General features: G+C 43.9%; 1 protein-coding gene across 7 annotated transcripts in view; it reads left to right on the forward strand.

Annotated features, from left to right (window-relative positions):
• foxp1b (forkhead box P1b) overlaps positions 1-16050 on the forward strand; it is a 76540-nt gene that overhangs the window by 24371 nt on the left and 36119 nt on the right. For 6 of the 7 annotated variants that reach the window (XM_070901936.1, XM_070901935.1, XM_070901933.1 and 3 more), the window contains one exon: positions 1546-1674. In XM_070901936.1, the coding sequence (XP_070758037.1) occupies positions 1546-1674 (129 nt within the window). Of the gene's footprint in view, positions 1-1545; positions 1675-11899; positions 11903-16050 lie in introns of all 7 variants that reach the window. The other variant, XM_070901937.1, reaches the window with a different exon arrangement.

Below are 16050 nucleotides of genomic sequence, written 5' to 3' on the forward strand. Positions count from 1 at the left end.
GGGTCGCTCCGGAGCAAAAGCTAAATGTAATGTAATATTGGCGTCATATGTGGGAGTGAATCTTGCTCACATAGTTCTTGGTTTCAATTTATACACTTTCTGTATGAGTACACGTGCTTAGCGGGGGGGCCTCCCCCTTCCACAAATTTCAAAGCAGAGGACAAATTAGGCATGCAGAACGAGATATGTCGCTCTGCCGTCATTTATCTGTACATGAGAGCTCGGAGACGGACAGAAAGAGGGAGAATTGATGTGCTTCAAAGTTGAGCGTGGTGAAATGCCAGGAGTGTGGCCTCTTTGCAGCCTGTGGTCATATTTATGCCTCATGATGTCATCCCAACAGCCGTGTGTTTGGGAGGTTCAACGCATACACCCACACACAGACCATCATACAGCTGTTCCCCCCAGCCCCTGACTGTCTCTCCCCCCTTTTTTTCGTCTTAAAGTATTGTCAGACTTTACTGGCAGTAAGGCCAGCTCTCATAGTAATCTCTCTCTCTTCATCCATCCGCAGAGCTTTCTATTTGCCCTTTCCCTGCAGATATCTTACTTTCACACAGTCTTTCGCAGGTTTCACTCACTTGTTCACACGTCGCCCTCCCTCTCTCTCTTTCACTATCTTCTTCTTAAACATTCCACCATTTACTTTTTTTTTCTATTTTCTCAACTTCTCAAGTAATCGACAGGAGAACTTAAAGATCGTCAGTCTGTGAGATGAGCTTGGATGTACCCCCCCACACCCTCCCCCACCTTTGACTGTTTGTTTAATTGTGGGAGCAATCGTCTGAGGAACATGGAAAGAATGAGGCCAGTTATTTACCCAGATGGTTTACTGGTGGAGGTGTGAGGCTGGCCAGCTCACTGTGGGAACACAACGCTTGCTTTTCTTGGTATCGCTGACCGTTTTCAAGACCACTGTGTTTCTCCCCCCACCCCCCTTAGCTCTCTCCAGCTTTGTTTGCTCTGGATGGCATGTTTGATTATTTATCGTAAGGGAAAAGGGAGTAGCTGGAGCAATAAACATGTGACTGCACTGTATTTTGTTTTCCACTGAGAAGGCCGTGTCCTTTAACAGATATTTGAAGCGGCCGTAAAGCCTTTTATTTGGGGAGTTTGACTGAGCTAAAGGAGGATCAAAAGCACTGATTAGTGTCTCTGTGTTTTCTGTAAGTGCAACTTATCAACAGATAGATATTTCTTCTGGATGGCTGCAGTTGGGTTTTTTTTTTCTGTCTTCTTTCTGTCTTTGTTTTTGTTTAGATGTTGTTTGTTTTGACATCTGATCATTGTTCCCTTTGTGTTTGTGTGGAGGGATTGTTTATGCCAGCCTTTAGATTTATGACTCAAAAATGGGAGAGTATGAAAAAGATGGCCTGTAATGTTTGTTTGCTATCTATCAGAAGGCCAAGGGGATATTGTTGTAAGGGGATACATCTGCTCTGATAATAGGCATCAAAGTGTTCTCAAGGGGCTTTTAGCATATCTACTTGTAGCATTTCTGTTGGATTTCTAAAGAAATATTTTTTATGTATTTCTGTCTTTTAGGCTCTCCAAGTGGCTCGGCAGATACTCCTCCAGCAGCAGCAGCAGCAGCAGCAGCCACATCATCTGCAGTCTCAACAAAACACTGGCCGCAAATCCCCCAAAACCAACGACAAGCAGCACAGCCTACAGGTACCGTAAATATGTTGTCGTCCCCTCGTATTTATTAACTCTTGATTATCAGATGGCTCAGGTTATTTGACTTGACGTGGTTGATCAAATAAAAATGTGAACTTACGCAACTCTCTGTAGAACACAGTGTGCGAGAAACAGCACTAGTTCACAAACAGGAAATTAGAATTGGCAGTGCAACATTTGCAGTAATGTATGCTCGAGCATTATGTGTGATTTAGCAGCACACACACACACACACATAATCAGCCGTGTCATCGGAATCTTGACATAGAGCATTAGAAGCAGCAGTGTGTGTAAACTGGCGCTGTTGTGAAATATATAGGCCCCGATGTTCGAAAAGCTCCTGTGTGGTACAGTTTAGATCACATGAGCTCATCCAGTGGTACCAGAATCATCCCAGTGTGGTAACACACATCGGCGTGTGTGGCTGATCCTGACTTTTGCAGTGGAAAGGCCTTTTCTGTTGACTGCACTCAGTTCAGGAGGTGTACAGCTTGGGTGAAAGCAGGGGAAAGTGTGGAAGTGAGGGAGAAGAAGAGGGGGGAAGTGAGAGAACTTCATTCCTCCCACAGAGAAGAGAGTCTGGTCAAGCAGAGGAAACTCCATGCTGTCCCTGTTTGCCTTTCGCACACACACACACACACACACAGAATAAGAGGAGGCTGGTCCCTACCACCAGCAGCAGGAGGTGCTATAGAGCAGCCCACGAGAGAGGTGGGTGATCCAGGTGGACTGGCTTGTAGGTGGAGTAGAGAGAGACAAGCAAGGGTTGGGGAGAGTTAAAGAGGTGGTAGGACAGTTATTTGTACTGCCTTTGTGATGCAAAGAAAACCTTTTTTTGCCCTCTTGTCCTGCTTTTAATATGTGCGGCGCTGCATATCTGATGCAATATTTACGTTAATTTCAGATCAGCTGCCTCCGAGATGTACATCTTTGTTTGAACAAGGAGCGGTTGTTTGTGTCGGTGTGAAATTGCAAACGACTTCGGGGCATATTTGGTAATTAATACGGAGGCCCTGTACTCAATGTGTGTATATATATAATATTTAATACCCTTACTATCCCATTGGGGGCCCTTTTTAATGAGCTATTGTAGCAGCTAGGTCTAATGTCAGGTTGTGAAAAAGCCTCTTTGTTGTGCAGATGTCTTCGGAATAGCTCCAGAGGATGAAATATGACTGTGATGACCTTTCAGTTGTGTGCATATTTGTCAGGATTCAAATAAGTTGAAAGGATCAAACTAAACAGTTTCCCCAGCCTGCCAGGGAATTGTGCTGCAGAGGTCAACAGAGGGGACCGCAACGGCAGATTCCAGCGTACAGCCAGTTGTTGGTACATAGTGAAGTACTAGACCATCTCCTGCAGACAAAGACAAAATTAAAATTCTAATTTATTAATGTATACAGAGAGCTTGGCCAAGCTGTCACTCAGCTATTGAAAAGAGAGTCGGGCCCTTTCCCCCGCTTCCCCTCCCCTCCCCTCTCCTGCCCGGTTCTTGTGAAAAGAGCATGGTAGTGCTCTAGTATCTAACTAACGCCGTAAATTGCCTGCTCTCTAATGTTGCGCGTTACATTTTTGCTGGGTTGAAGCTGCCATTATGGAAAAGCCACAGGTCCAGACAAGTGTTTGTTTATCTCTGAATTACATATTCTGCTAATTAAACACACCCTAACTACACACACACACACACACACACACAGTTTAGAGCCAAAGGTTCATGCATAAACATCAGTGTGCCGTTCTGCGTGAGGATGTATTACATTTGTTTTTGCTCTTTTTTTTCTTCTCATGGTTTTCTTGTGGTGAGATTTCTCTTGTTTTCTCTTCTTTTTCTCACACCGTCTCTCTTTCGCACAAACACCAGAGGGTAACGGTCTGAGTCTCATCTCACTTCCTCTTTTAAGAACAAACCCGGGCTTAGAGGAGCCCCCTTCACACAGAAACATTCCACTATCTCCATCATACAGCCTGGATAATGATTCTCTGTTGAGCTGGGCTGGGTCATCAAAAGACATGATCCAACAATTATTAGGCTGTGTAGTAAGCTGACACCCCATAAAAGCACCTGATCTGCGGACGAGGCTCCATTCATCTCAGCGGTCTTCCCATTAGGCAGAAGGAGATGTGCGCAGAGACTTTTACTCATTTGGAGATGTGACTCACTTTCCAATTCATTCTTATTCAAGTCAAAAATAATGAAGCACGGTATATACAGAACATCTGAAAAAAAAAGACCTGCATAGAGTAGTAAAGGGGGGAAAATATGAGTCAAACAAGCCTCAGAATCCTTGATCAGCATTAAATGGCTCTTTGGTTTTATATCTCCAACAGGGGTGCCCCCCCCCTCACACCCCCTCACCCCTACGCCGCCCACCCCTGCCTCTGGATGAAGATGCCTCCGCTGTATACTCTGTAGCCAGGAGGCGCTTTAATCAGACGAGGTATACAAACAGCCGCCGCGCAGGCTTGGAAAGCAGCTAAACATACTTGACTGGTCAAAAAGCCAGTAAATTACATTGACAGAATGACACGTGTGATTAAAACAATCCACGCCGCTTTTACCTTTTGCGCTTCACACCTACAGTGGCGCGACGACGAGAGCCAGCAACTCCCACCCCGCTAATTACCATTATCAGTGAAATGGTAGGGTTTGACTCATTAGTTCCATGTGCATTTAATTAGAGGCAGGCTGAAATTGGATTTAACTTATTACTTTTTCATGGATCACTTTCTTGTCATCACTTCAAATTGGATTGCAGCCCCAGGTAACTAATTATGCCAGCCGCAGGATCAGGAGTGGAGAAATAGGTAATTAGGAACAACACTGTCGGACCCTCGCTGATAGTCCACCAGCACCGAGGTGGGGGGAGGGTGGGGGGGGGGATTGAAGCTCATTTGTGGCGTTGCTCACGAGGCTGGCTGGTTAACTACACCTCATTGCAAGAGATCTCAGGTAGGCATCCACCTCCTACAGGGGATTATGTGGCATTCAGCTGGGTTGAAGATGTTGTGTCAACATGGCGTCTTTGCTATCAGAGTAATGCCCAGATTATGCTTGTTTCCCATCCAGGATTTTGCCTGAGATTGGCCTTCATTATTCATGTCACTAGTGCAGTGTGAGCTACGGCCGACTGAAGTTGCCTGTGTGGACGCTGCTTGAATGGCATTGACTGGTTTCTGTCTGTAGTAATGAGGATACATGAATGGCCATGTTGAGGAGAGGAAGGTGGATAATGAAGGACAGTAAAGGCAGTTTAAGGCAGTTTTTACTTGTGATTGAGAGCAGAGATAGTCAGCCTATAGGAAAATGATAACATCACTTTACTTACTGTTCAGAGCTTTAAAGTGATGAGTTTCTTTGTGAAGAATTTGAAGCTAAAATATCATCTCTACCCTTTGGGTTTAGTTGGGTTTTTTTTATATTTATTGTAATTATATGATGGCCTTTTGTTTCTAAATGGGAAGCACTATTCACTATTCTGATAAATGTTGCATTGAACATTTTCATGATGTCAAAGGTGCATCATTTGTTATTCTTCACACACAGTGAAACCACTGATAATGCTTCAAAACCATGGCAGCAGACAATGTTCTTATCTATAATGTGCTAACAGTTGAAGCCACAATCGACACTTCTTATTTCTCCTTTCCTCTTTTCTTTTTTGTCCTCTTTTCTCTTCCCCCCTCCCTCCCCCTCCCCCTCTCTCTGTTTTCACACCATAGTGTACAGCCTCACAGAGGGCATCTCCAGGTCAAAAGATAATGTCTTTTCAGTTTACAGGATGAAAGCCTTTTAAGTTGTAGAGCGCCCCCCTCTCCATCGCCCCTCCTCCCCATGTTTGCTCTTCACATCCTTCATTTGTGGTCTGTTGGGGGGAAGCGTGATGTGACACAATCCAGGGGCCGAGCCTCTGTCTGACAGGGCAGGGAGAAGCCGCCGGCTCTCCTCCTCTCCCTCTCCTACTGTTTTTTGCAGTAGGCCCATGGCATTGTCCTGACACATGTATACCACGGCGCTCCAATCTGTAAGTCATTAGAGCACTAGGCCGAAGCCTGTCAGCTGGAGCCCAGCCAGTGCTGCGGGGCGATCTGAGGCAGCATTTCGAGGTGTTCCCGCAGCCGAAGTCGGCCAGTGGCCCAAAGTGGCACAGCAGCGGTAGCCCACTGGCGAGGTGACAGTGAGCTCAGGACTGGATTAATGTTCCTGGGTTAGCTGCTGGGAGATAAAGATTCTCTTTACACAAGAGAGACCCAGTCAAGACAACAGGAGTGTGTTTATATTCAGCTAAAATTCATTTGAAGGATATTAGACCAGAAAATAATGCTGAAGTGAAGAAGTGAAAGAAAAGAAGTGAAAGAAAGGAAGTGCTGAACGTAGAAAAGACAGCAGGAGCGGTGGCGCTCTCTCAAAACACTGAACCAAATCAAAGTATTGACAATTTCTAATTGACTCACTTGACGACTGCTTTAAGGTTTCTAAGATTAACCAGTTATTAAAGCTCAAATCGCTGCTGGTTGTGGCACTTATACCAACCTGCATAAGTGTTAAGAGTTAGTACCTTCTTTCAAACTATTCAGGCTGGAGTGTATCGATACCTAAAGGAATAGTTCGACATTTTGGGAAATATGCTTCTTAACCTTCCAGCCAAGTGTAGCCAAGAAGATCGATACCACTCTCAGTCAGACAGTGCTATCAATCCTCTCATCGAACTCTTGGTAAGAGAGAATACATTTCAAACCGTTCCTCTAAGTGTTTTTTCCTCAATACTCTTGGTTCAAATCATAATTGTTGACATCTTTTTTTTGCTGTCTTCGCTTCTGTACCTCCAGGATGTGCTGTTGCCATCCCATATTTTAGGCATATATAATTCAGAACGGCTCCTCTGTCCATCTGCAAAGTGTCTCCAGCAGTAAAATCCCGCAATTCCGTCAGTTGCGTGCGGGAGCCTCACAAGGAGTTCATCGCTTTGTGTTTAGTAAAAAGTCTCAAGGTGATGCTGTAATGAAATCTCACTTTGACGGGCGTGTTGCTTTGAGGTGATACAATCTGTCAGGAATGATCAGCTCAACGCCAAGGCCGGTGCTCGCGTGGAACCCCAGGATCGGGCCGTCTCTTTTGCTGCTTGTTTTCCTTGTCATATTGTAAAAATGTATTATGTGTACTGTATAGATTAGAACCAGGTTTGGGATAATCCTGTCAGAATGAAGTCATCTGTCCCAATTCCACGCAGCCAAGCAGAGACTGAGAGGAGGGGGGGGGGGGGGGGGGCTGCTGTGTTAGGAGCTCTCACACAGCCAAGACGATGACTGTCGAATTGACTCCAGTCACAGCGCTGCGAGCCACTTACCATTTTCAGGACCCTCTTTTCATTTGAGGCCTGATGTTTCCCTTCAAGCAGTGAACCCTCTCAACCCTCCACCCCACTCAGTCATCCACCCAGATACACACACACACACACACACACACCCTTTAAAATTTGTTGTATCTTTGTGTCATCCTCTGGCACTATATCTTGATGTCAAGCGTGTGTTGTTTGGAGTGATTCACACGCCCTTTACAGAGGGGTGGAAGGATGGATGGATGCACAGTCAACCATAGCATTAATAAACACTAACAGCCATGCAAGGTGCAGTCAAGTCAGCATGGACACACAATGCTGTTTCTCTTTGGGTGGCGTCTCACACTTTTGACAGCCAGGCGATTGTCTTGATTCCATTTTCACTTCATGTTAGGAGAAAGAGAAGAGAAATATTGTCTCGCTCAGACAGCAGAGAGAGTCAGAGACAGAGGGGCCTTCAGCCACATGAGGACATCGTTTGGAGTTGCGTTTTATGTTTGTGTTGGACATTGTACAGTAAACCATCAGCAGTGCATAGCCTCGTCAACCATGTAGCGACACCCAATCTGCAGGTTTTTCTGTTTTCATTTTGCCTTGTTGGTTAAAAGAAGTTCATGTAAAGAGTGGTCATCTGTATCTGTTACCTCCAGGAATGTTCCTGAGGAATTTTATTGGTTAGTGTTGGAAACAGGACAGGCTAACAAATGCTGTTTAATAGCACCACAGTGGTTGGCGGTGCTAACTGTGCGTCCTACTTTGAGACTTCCTTAAAAAGTGATGACAATGGCCACCCCCAGACAAACCTGCTTGTCTGGGGGTGGCCCAGATTTATAAAAGTAAATCTCATGTATTTGTGATTGCATATCAAAGCCTATAAATTACATATCGATATGATTGAAATAACAAGTGCTTTATGCAACTTATTTGTGGCTTCAAAGTTATTTTTATCTCCTCAGCCCCCACAGAACCATTGTTATTGCTGATTAAAATACTGTTTCTGTGTATTAATATAGTTTCTGAATTAAATCAAAGATGAATCAATTGCAAAACAAGATGAGGCAGAAATTCCCCCGCCTGCTGAAATTGATGTTGCTCAAACCTAAAAGTGCTCTTGTTTTGACTAAGCGAAAAACCGCAGTAGACGGTGCACGCTCGAAACACAAGCTCCGTTATACACTGGCTGGCATATCACCTCAGGAAATATTTTGCAAAAATAGTTCACATGTGCTGACTAAACAATGTGCTCCTGAATGCTGAAATTAAAAGCAAATAACCAAACCCATATATAATAGGCAAGGAGGAACGCGGTGACTCAGGCGTGACTTACTGTAACTCCATTCTGCTTCGGGTGATAACCTCATTCACTCTAAATATGACTTATTCCAAGTATCTGAGGGAGTATCGGTAGGCTGCAGATGTTAAAGGGCTGAGTTCACTGTCATGTCATCACAATGGAAATACACTGTTTTAACAGAAACACCAACGATAAATACAACTCAGTATTAAAATAAGGAGTTAGGAACAGGGGTACAGAAAAATACACTAAATATAAAATAAATGCAGTTCGAATGACACTTTGTAGTAAACAATTAAAAATGAGTCTGAGATGGAAAAGACTAGATCACCTTTGGCTTTGTTAAGCTATGACCTTGACCTTTGACTGAAGGATATTAATACAGAGGAATCAAAATGAAATGTATTTCTGAGCTGTCCAAAGTCTTTAGTTTTGCTGTGGCTTGGAAGAAACAGTTGATGTGTTGTGTGATTTATTTCTGTTGTTAAATGCTCTGTGTCTCTCTTGACTCTTGACAGCGATCGCAGGTGAAATGTAAAAATAACGAAATAATAGAAAGATCACACATTGTGGCCCTGGTGCGGATGTGAAAACTATTTTTGTTGCCTTGGCGATATTATATAGAGCAGCTGTTATTTATATAGGTCCCACACCTGCCCTGCTGACTCCCATCATCAGTAAACAATGATTTACTTTGCACACACACTCGCAGGGAAACAGGCTGTGTTTGTTTTCTCATGACAATGGTCCAGGTCACCAGAGCCTTTCAAGAAAAGGAACGACTGTAGTTTTCCCTCCTCGTCCTCTCTCCACTCCTCTCCTTCTCTTCCTGCAGTGGCAGTGAGACGTTGGTTGGCATGCCGATGCAGCTGGTTTTGTTAGTGTTTTGGGAAAGGCTTTGTAATTGGAGCCGAGTCGTTATCTTTAGCCAGAGCCGAGCGGAGCAGAGCCCGGGCCAGACCAGACATTAACTCATACTTTCACTCTAACTCAAGCAGGAAATGGGAGTATTTTATAATGTCATCCACTCTGTCATGAGCACAATCGCTCAGTGCTCTCTGTAAACTATCACAGGGGATGTCGGTTCAAGGCTCAAGGATATTGATGTTTCTCTGTACGCAGGGAAAGGGGGAAAAAAATCTATATAGCGTGTGTATCACATCGACACATATGTGTAATTATTTTACATGGCGCAGGCACAGAGGCAATGGATTAGAAAGACAGTGTGTGAGAGGAGAAGCTTGAACTGTGCGTCTGCTAAATTTATCATGAGGCCTCTGGGAGCGTTGAAATGAGAACAGTGGCCTATTACTGCTAAGAAGGTGTTTTATTGAGAATACGCCGACATACCACCCCAGGGAGAGTGCCGGGGGAGAAGAGTGTGGCCATAGCCTAAACCACTTTGTGCATGTGTGTGTGTGGGTGTGTGTGTGTGTGTGTGTGTGTGTGTGCGTGTGCGTGTGCGTGCAGTTGTAAGCACATGCCTGCCTGTCACTGTCTTTTTGTGTGAGCCGTCTTGAGGGCGTCAAGATAGAAAATAAAAGCGTCCTTTTCTTCCACTTAATTATTCACCATGATATGTATTGGAATTGTCACTTTTGACACTTGAGGTGTCCCAGTCAATAATTTATATAGGTCAGGCCGGCTTAGCGGGGCTCATTGTTAGTTATTAGCAGATGAGAGCAGTGGCTTGTTATGCAGGCGCTCTGTTTATTTTACCAGTGTGTTTGTGGACTGGAATGTATCCCATGAACATTCCTTCATCCTTGGCCAAGGGTTTATAGCTGTTGATATGAGCTGTGTTTTAGAGCTGTGTTATTCAGCTCTGTGTTTATTGTCATGATAATTAACAAAGTGAGGTGTTAATCTCGCCTCATGCCTTTTCCTCTAAGTCTTTGTTACGTGGGTTGCACAAGTTAGTGAACCTGATTTTATTGTTATCACTGAAAGTAGGTCTGATTAGCAGCTCTTTCTGTTTCTTTCTGTTTTATGTACTATAGAATGAAACACACTTGTAGGTGAATTTAGATAAATACTGCTAAAGGTAAGATTCGTTCAGTTAGAAGGTTGAAATAGATATCTACGGTGACAGGAGCCAGGCTTCTCCCCCTGCCTTCTCTCTCTCTCTCCTGGTGAGTTCAGCAGGATCTCCAGTAGGTGGCAGGGTCCTGTTTCCCTCTCCTGTCTTTTCCCCTTACTGAGTGCACATGGGTGTTAAAGAGTGTGATGATATTATGACAGCTAATTGCTCTCATTGGGATGGAGTTGGATGGATTGCCTGGTAGCTGGTGTAATGTTAGCTATTAATGTAAGTGGTTTTAGCTTGTCTGAGGCCAAATTGTAGGATAAGTGTTTAAAAACTATTGCAGAAAAAAAAAAGTTGACACTGCTGTGGTTGATTTTTATGACCGAAATACACACAAAGTTAGTATGTTGCAACTAGTTGCGTGCTGTGGTGCAAGAGTACACATTGACGTGAGTGGAGGAAAGACAAGGCAAGCCAAGCTGCTCTTATAAATACATTATTTTGCTCTAAAATAAAATACATGTGGTGTTGTCTGAGCTTGGGAAATTTAAAAGGAAGAAAAAGTCCAAATAACTACAAAGCCGTCCGAATTGTTTGCGCATTTGTTGTTTCCAGCATGTGAAATGAGTTGTGTCTTTGTTCCGGCACTGTAAACAATTCCATTTAGCAGAACAATAAAGGGGCTGATAGCGGGGCCAGTTTTTCTTTCTTTCCGCTGGATAGCTGTGTTTACTTATCTGTTGTTTAATTAAAGGGCCTCTTTTCTTTAGGCTCCCATTGTTTCAATAGCACGGCCGGAGTCCCAGCAGGGGTCAAAGGGTTAACAGCCGTCAACTGTGTCTTTTTTTTTTTCTTTCTTTCTTTCCTTTTTTTTCTCTTTTTTTTTTTAAAGGGGCCCCCACACAAAGGCACGGGTTCACCTGCAGCCCAGCCCGCGGCTCCCTATTGTGTGGCCCCATTTGAATTGATTATGTTTAGAGGGCTGGTTGTGATTGGTGGAGAAGGGCGTGGTTGATTGGATAGTTTTGTATCTTGTCAGCCGGGGAGCAACCTTGCGCGTGCAATCTGTCTGTATCCCGAGGAAGGTTGGAGACTCCACAGCACAGCAGCGCTCGTTCTCAGCCTCCCTGCCTGCCTGCCTGCCTGCCTGCCTGCCAGCCCGTGTGCCTCTCTACCTCTCCCTAGCCCTCTCTCACTCTCTCGCTTGCGCTCTCTCTCTCCCTCTCCCTCTCCCTCTCTCTCTCTCCCTCTCTTTCCCTCTCCGCTCTGTTCTCCGCTCTGCTTCACTCCACACCGCGTGGCCCAGCACTCTGTTTACCCTGCCAGCTAAATGGAGTTTGTCAGGTTTGTCAATATGATTGATTTCTGTGATTTTGCCAGCTTTCTTGTGTTGAAAAAAAACCAGCTTGACAATTTAATTTGACCAGGGAAAAGGAGAAAAGGAGGCTTATTGTCTGTCTATCGCTGATGTTTTATCATTGTAATTGGTTAATTTTGTCATGCAGTTTTGTATGAGGGAAGCGGCACTTTGCCGTTGAGACACTGACAGAGAAACGCAGAGAGCAGGTGTCATGTACATTAGATTTACTATCAGAATGTATTGCATTTCAAAGCAAGTCTGTGTGGATTAGGTGCTTCTGTTTATCTCTGTGCTGTGCTGCTGATGGTTTTTAGCATTTCACTTTTAGTTCAAGCAACAGTTTCTTTTACTTTGCTTGTTTTTCACTTTGCTGTGTTAGTTACCTAACCATTTACAATAGGTTTCTGACTGCCATTTTACGCTGTTTGTTTAGTTTTGTTTACTTTGCTGATAGTGAGCTAACCAGTTGAGCAGGATCCGGTACAGTACTGTATGCTGTTTGAATTATGGAAAGTTCAAGGAAAAACAGGAGACAGGTTTGCCTTCTCTTTCACATTGTTGTGTTTCTCAGAAAATGATTATTATGGTTATTGCTTTATTGTTTAGAATATTATTTACTCCAGGGTAAGGCATTTAAAATACACAGAAGGTCTTTTATTTTTTTTGTTTCATTGGTACATGTTTTGCTGGTTGTGTGTTTTGGGATGATTTCTTCTAATGAGTGCTGGTCAGACTTTGCTTGCTCTCTCAGACGATGGCCTGGACTAATCCTCATGGTGTCACAGTGAATTAAGACAGGCTGGCACAGCTCTATATTTGACACCGTCACCACAAAACCCACGTTAGAGACACGCTGTCACTCCAAATGTCATCGCTTACATCTTCCTGCAAAAGTTCGAGTGTGTGAATGTTTGTACGTGCCTGCGTGTGTGTTTGTGTGTGTGTGTGTCTGTGTGCCTGCACTTGCAACAAAGGGATTGCGGAATACATTTAGGAGGGAAAGTTGCGGTCATTTTCTTTCATTTCTTTGGCTGTCAAGTTTTGAGTGCTATTTGACAGCTTTGAGGTTTTTACACAGAAGACAGCTATTGACTATCTGTTGTTTAATGACCTCAAAGTATTTTTATTACAATCATTTTAAGTGCAATAGAAAGGACTCACATGTCATGATGTCACTTTTATGAGAGTGTTGTTTTTGGTTTTTGTCTGTTTGCACCGTTTAGCCAAAACTTTTTTGGGGTGCAATGTTTCAGCACCTTGCATCAGTGCTAAGAAAGTGGGTGCCTGAAAGGAAGGAGAGATGGAAGAGAATGAAGGAGGAGGAGGAGGAGAGCGAAGCCTAAACAGGGCAGCGTGCACCGTAATGCCGTGCAGCTGTGCCGAGACTCGCAGTTTGGGAGAGCTGGAGTGCGAGCTGATTGGGTTGACAGTTTGTAATCAAAGTTGATTTATTGTTCATTAGTAGTGCATTAGCCCTTTCAGGCAGGGGCGTTATTTGTGCAGTGGCCTGTCAAGGCGAGGGGCTGCCAGCACCTGTCATTTCTAAACCATGACATAGGCAACCAGATATTAGCTGTGTACCCGGAGAGGGGGGCACAGGGGGTAGCCGCCAGAGCCTCGCGGCTCGCTGGGGTATCCTTTACAGGGACGGTCTGTGCTTTGTACTGGAGCAGGCAGGCAAGACAGAGAGGAGAGACGGGGGAATAGTTTAGCAGTGATATAGTGAGCCACCAGCTGCTTCCCTGGCTTTCCCGACTAAAACATGTTTTTACTTGAAAAAAAAAAAAAAAGCCTTTCCTTCATTTTTTTTTAAGGGTCATTACTGTTCGGAGTGTGTGCGTCTCTGTTTCAGATTGGGAGATTAACTCCACACTCGAGATGCCATGTGTTTCAAAGGGTTGAGATGGTAGGATAATGATGAGATTACATGGTGTAGAGTGTTTTATGGCAGAAGGTCTTTTTCACCACTCGTCTCTGCTGCGACCTATGTGTTTTTAAAACAATAAAGGACGTGATGGTATTGACATGTTGCGCCTGGAAAATAAGGGTGAATTGTCAGGCTTGTGTGTGGACATGATTTTTACTTAATGCTGCAAACCTACTGCTGCTACTGCTGCATGTCTTTTTCTATATAATTTTATTAATTGGCTGTATACTTTATATGAGCCACATAACACACAACAACATTAGGAGTGTCAAGAAGCAACAGAATTTGTGGCCCTCTTGTCTGCCGTCATGGAAACAAGGATTAGCTTTGCGTTGCTGGTGTGCAGAGAATAGAAACAATCTACACGAGGATGTGTCAGCCATTGTCTTTTGACTACAGTTTCATTTGAAAGGGATTTTAGGGGCTGTGATCTTAATTAAATCTCAACTGACTCAAATAAAGCATCTGAAGACGTGCGTCGTTGCGTAACCGCGTAGGAGCTGGCAAACCATAGATCAGGGGCACGCAGTTCACCCCAACAGTGATCGGAGGTTTCCGGGAAAAGGTGAACAACAGTGTTAAGACTGGTGTGTAGGATAGCAGTTGTCACCGTGAACGTGTAAGCCAGGTTTCAGAACTCAAATGCCTCGTGGCTGTGAAATACGCCCTTGGAGGTGTGGCTTGAAAGGTCAAAAAGAGTGTCACACGTCAAAATGTAACCAAGCACTTAGGTTTTTTTGGTTTTTTTTTAATGTTTGTGTTTAGAAATGCTCACTTCTAAAAATCAAGAATATATGACTGCATCAGTGTTACTTTAATATTACCACTAATAATAACGATATTATTTTAAGAAATCTCCTGGTCATTGATTTTTTTATTGTAGAATAAAATCAGAAATACATTTTCTGAAATACAAATAGTTCATTTGTAAAGCTATACTAAAACATGGTGGTGATGTGTGTGTGTGTGTGTGTGTTGGGGGGTGGGGGGGGGTTGCCCTGTGTGCTCTCCCCTCAGCAGTGGTCACCTGCAGCGGTGGCTGCCTCCAGTGTGGGAAACAGCGTCCGGCTCTCAGCTCAGCTGTTGCTGTTGGAGTGAGAGCTCGCTCGCTCGCTCGCTCACTCCGCCGTGCAGTTTGTTTGTTTAAACCCGACACTGGGACCCGCTCCGGCACAAAAAACCTGTTTGTTTGTAGGCGCAAAGTTAATTAAAATGCAATCTTAACTTTTGTTTTTACAGTTGCTGCAAATCATTTGAGCCCCAGACCCCCTCACACTCCTGCACCCCAGTTCTGAATATATAGTGTACGGTAAAGGGAGGCAAAATGTGGCTGTGATTATCCTGTTTATCTGAGCTGTAAACATTTTTAAAACAGCTTGATTGTGGATGACGAGGAAGGAATTAAGGAGGTCTTAACACGTGTAGGGATGGGTAGTTCTGTCCTTTTTTAAAAGAATTTAGGCTTATTGAAGAATTTATGATCCAAAATTTTTTACACAAATTATATTTTGCAGCAATTTATATATTAAGAAATCATTATTTTTGTTATTATTATTATTATTATTATTAGGGGAAAAGCTTATCGGTGTGAATCCACTGCATCTGTTTTTTAGAGGGAAATAAATGTTCTCCACCTCAGAGATTTCAATCAACCTGAATGGGTAATATGAAATTAGTCTTTTCAGACTTGTCAAGGACTAATTATGTTCACACATCACTTAAATACAATAGCTCCCGTGAAATCCTCATTTTCGGCGACATTTTCATGCAGGAGATCACAGTCGGGATGGGAAGTCGTTTCCTTGCGCCACTGCAGGCCAAGGTAAAACAACAGCATCAAACGGACTAGACTCGGTGATTTCTCTAGGGCTTGTTATTTCTTTTTTTACTTCTCCATTCCATTTGATGCCCCTACAAAACAAGATGACCCCAGGGAGCACAAATGAAAATTTGATAATTCTCCTCTTCTTCGTTATTTTTTTCATTTTCTTCTTTTCTTTCAGCCTTGCTGCACCTTTGCAGCAAGTGAAACGTCTCTGCCGGTCTCACTGACATTCACCTCCTTGTCCCTCATTTTCTGTTCCTCTTAATTGCCTCAGTGCCGGGGAAAGGGGGCTATCTTACAGCCTTGTTCACCTCTACTCCTTTTCACTAGGTTTTGACCTCTGACTTGTGATGGGGGGGCGGGAAGGTGGTGGTGGTCGGGGGGGGGTGCTTGGAGAGCGTCTTCATTAACTCTAAATCAGTGGCTCTAACGTTTTCAGATCTGCGGTGTGTGTTCCCTCGTTAGATTATCATTTTTAGTGCTTTTTCTCTTGAGAAGTGATACACAAAGAGAAGTTGGCTTAGTGTAGGAGCCCTTTAATGTCAAATGCTTTCTGTACTGTGTGTGTGTGTGTGTTGATGCATGGTCTGAGGTGGGACAGA

This window comes from Enoplosus armatus, chromosome 3, assembly GCF_043641665.1.
Source record: "Enoplosus armatus isolate fEnoArm2 chromosome 3, fEnoArm2.hap1, whole genome shotgun sequence".
Lineage (NCBI taxonomy): Eukaryota > Metazoa > Chordata > Actinopteri > Centrarchiformes > Enoplosidae > Enoplosus > Enoplosus armatus.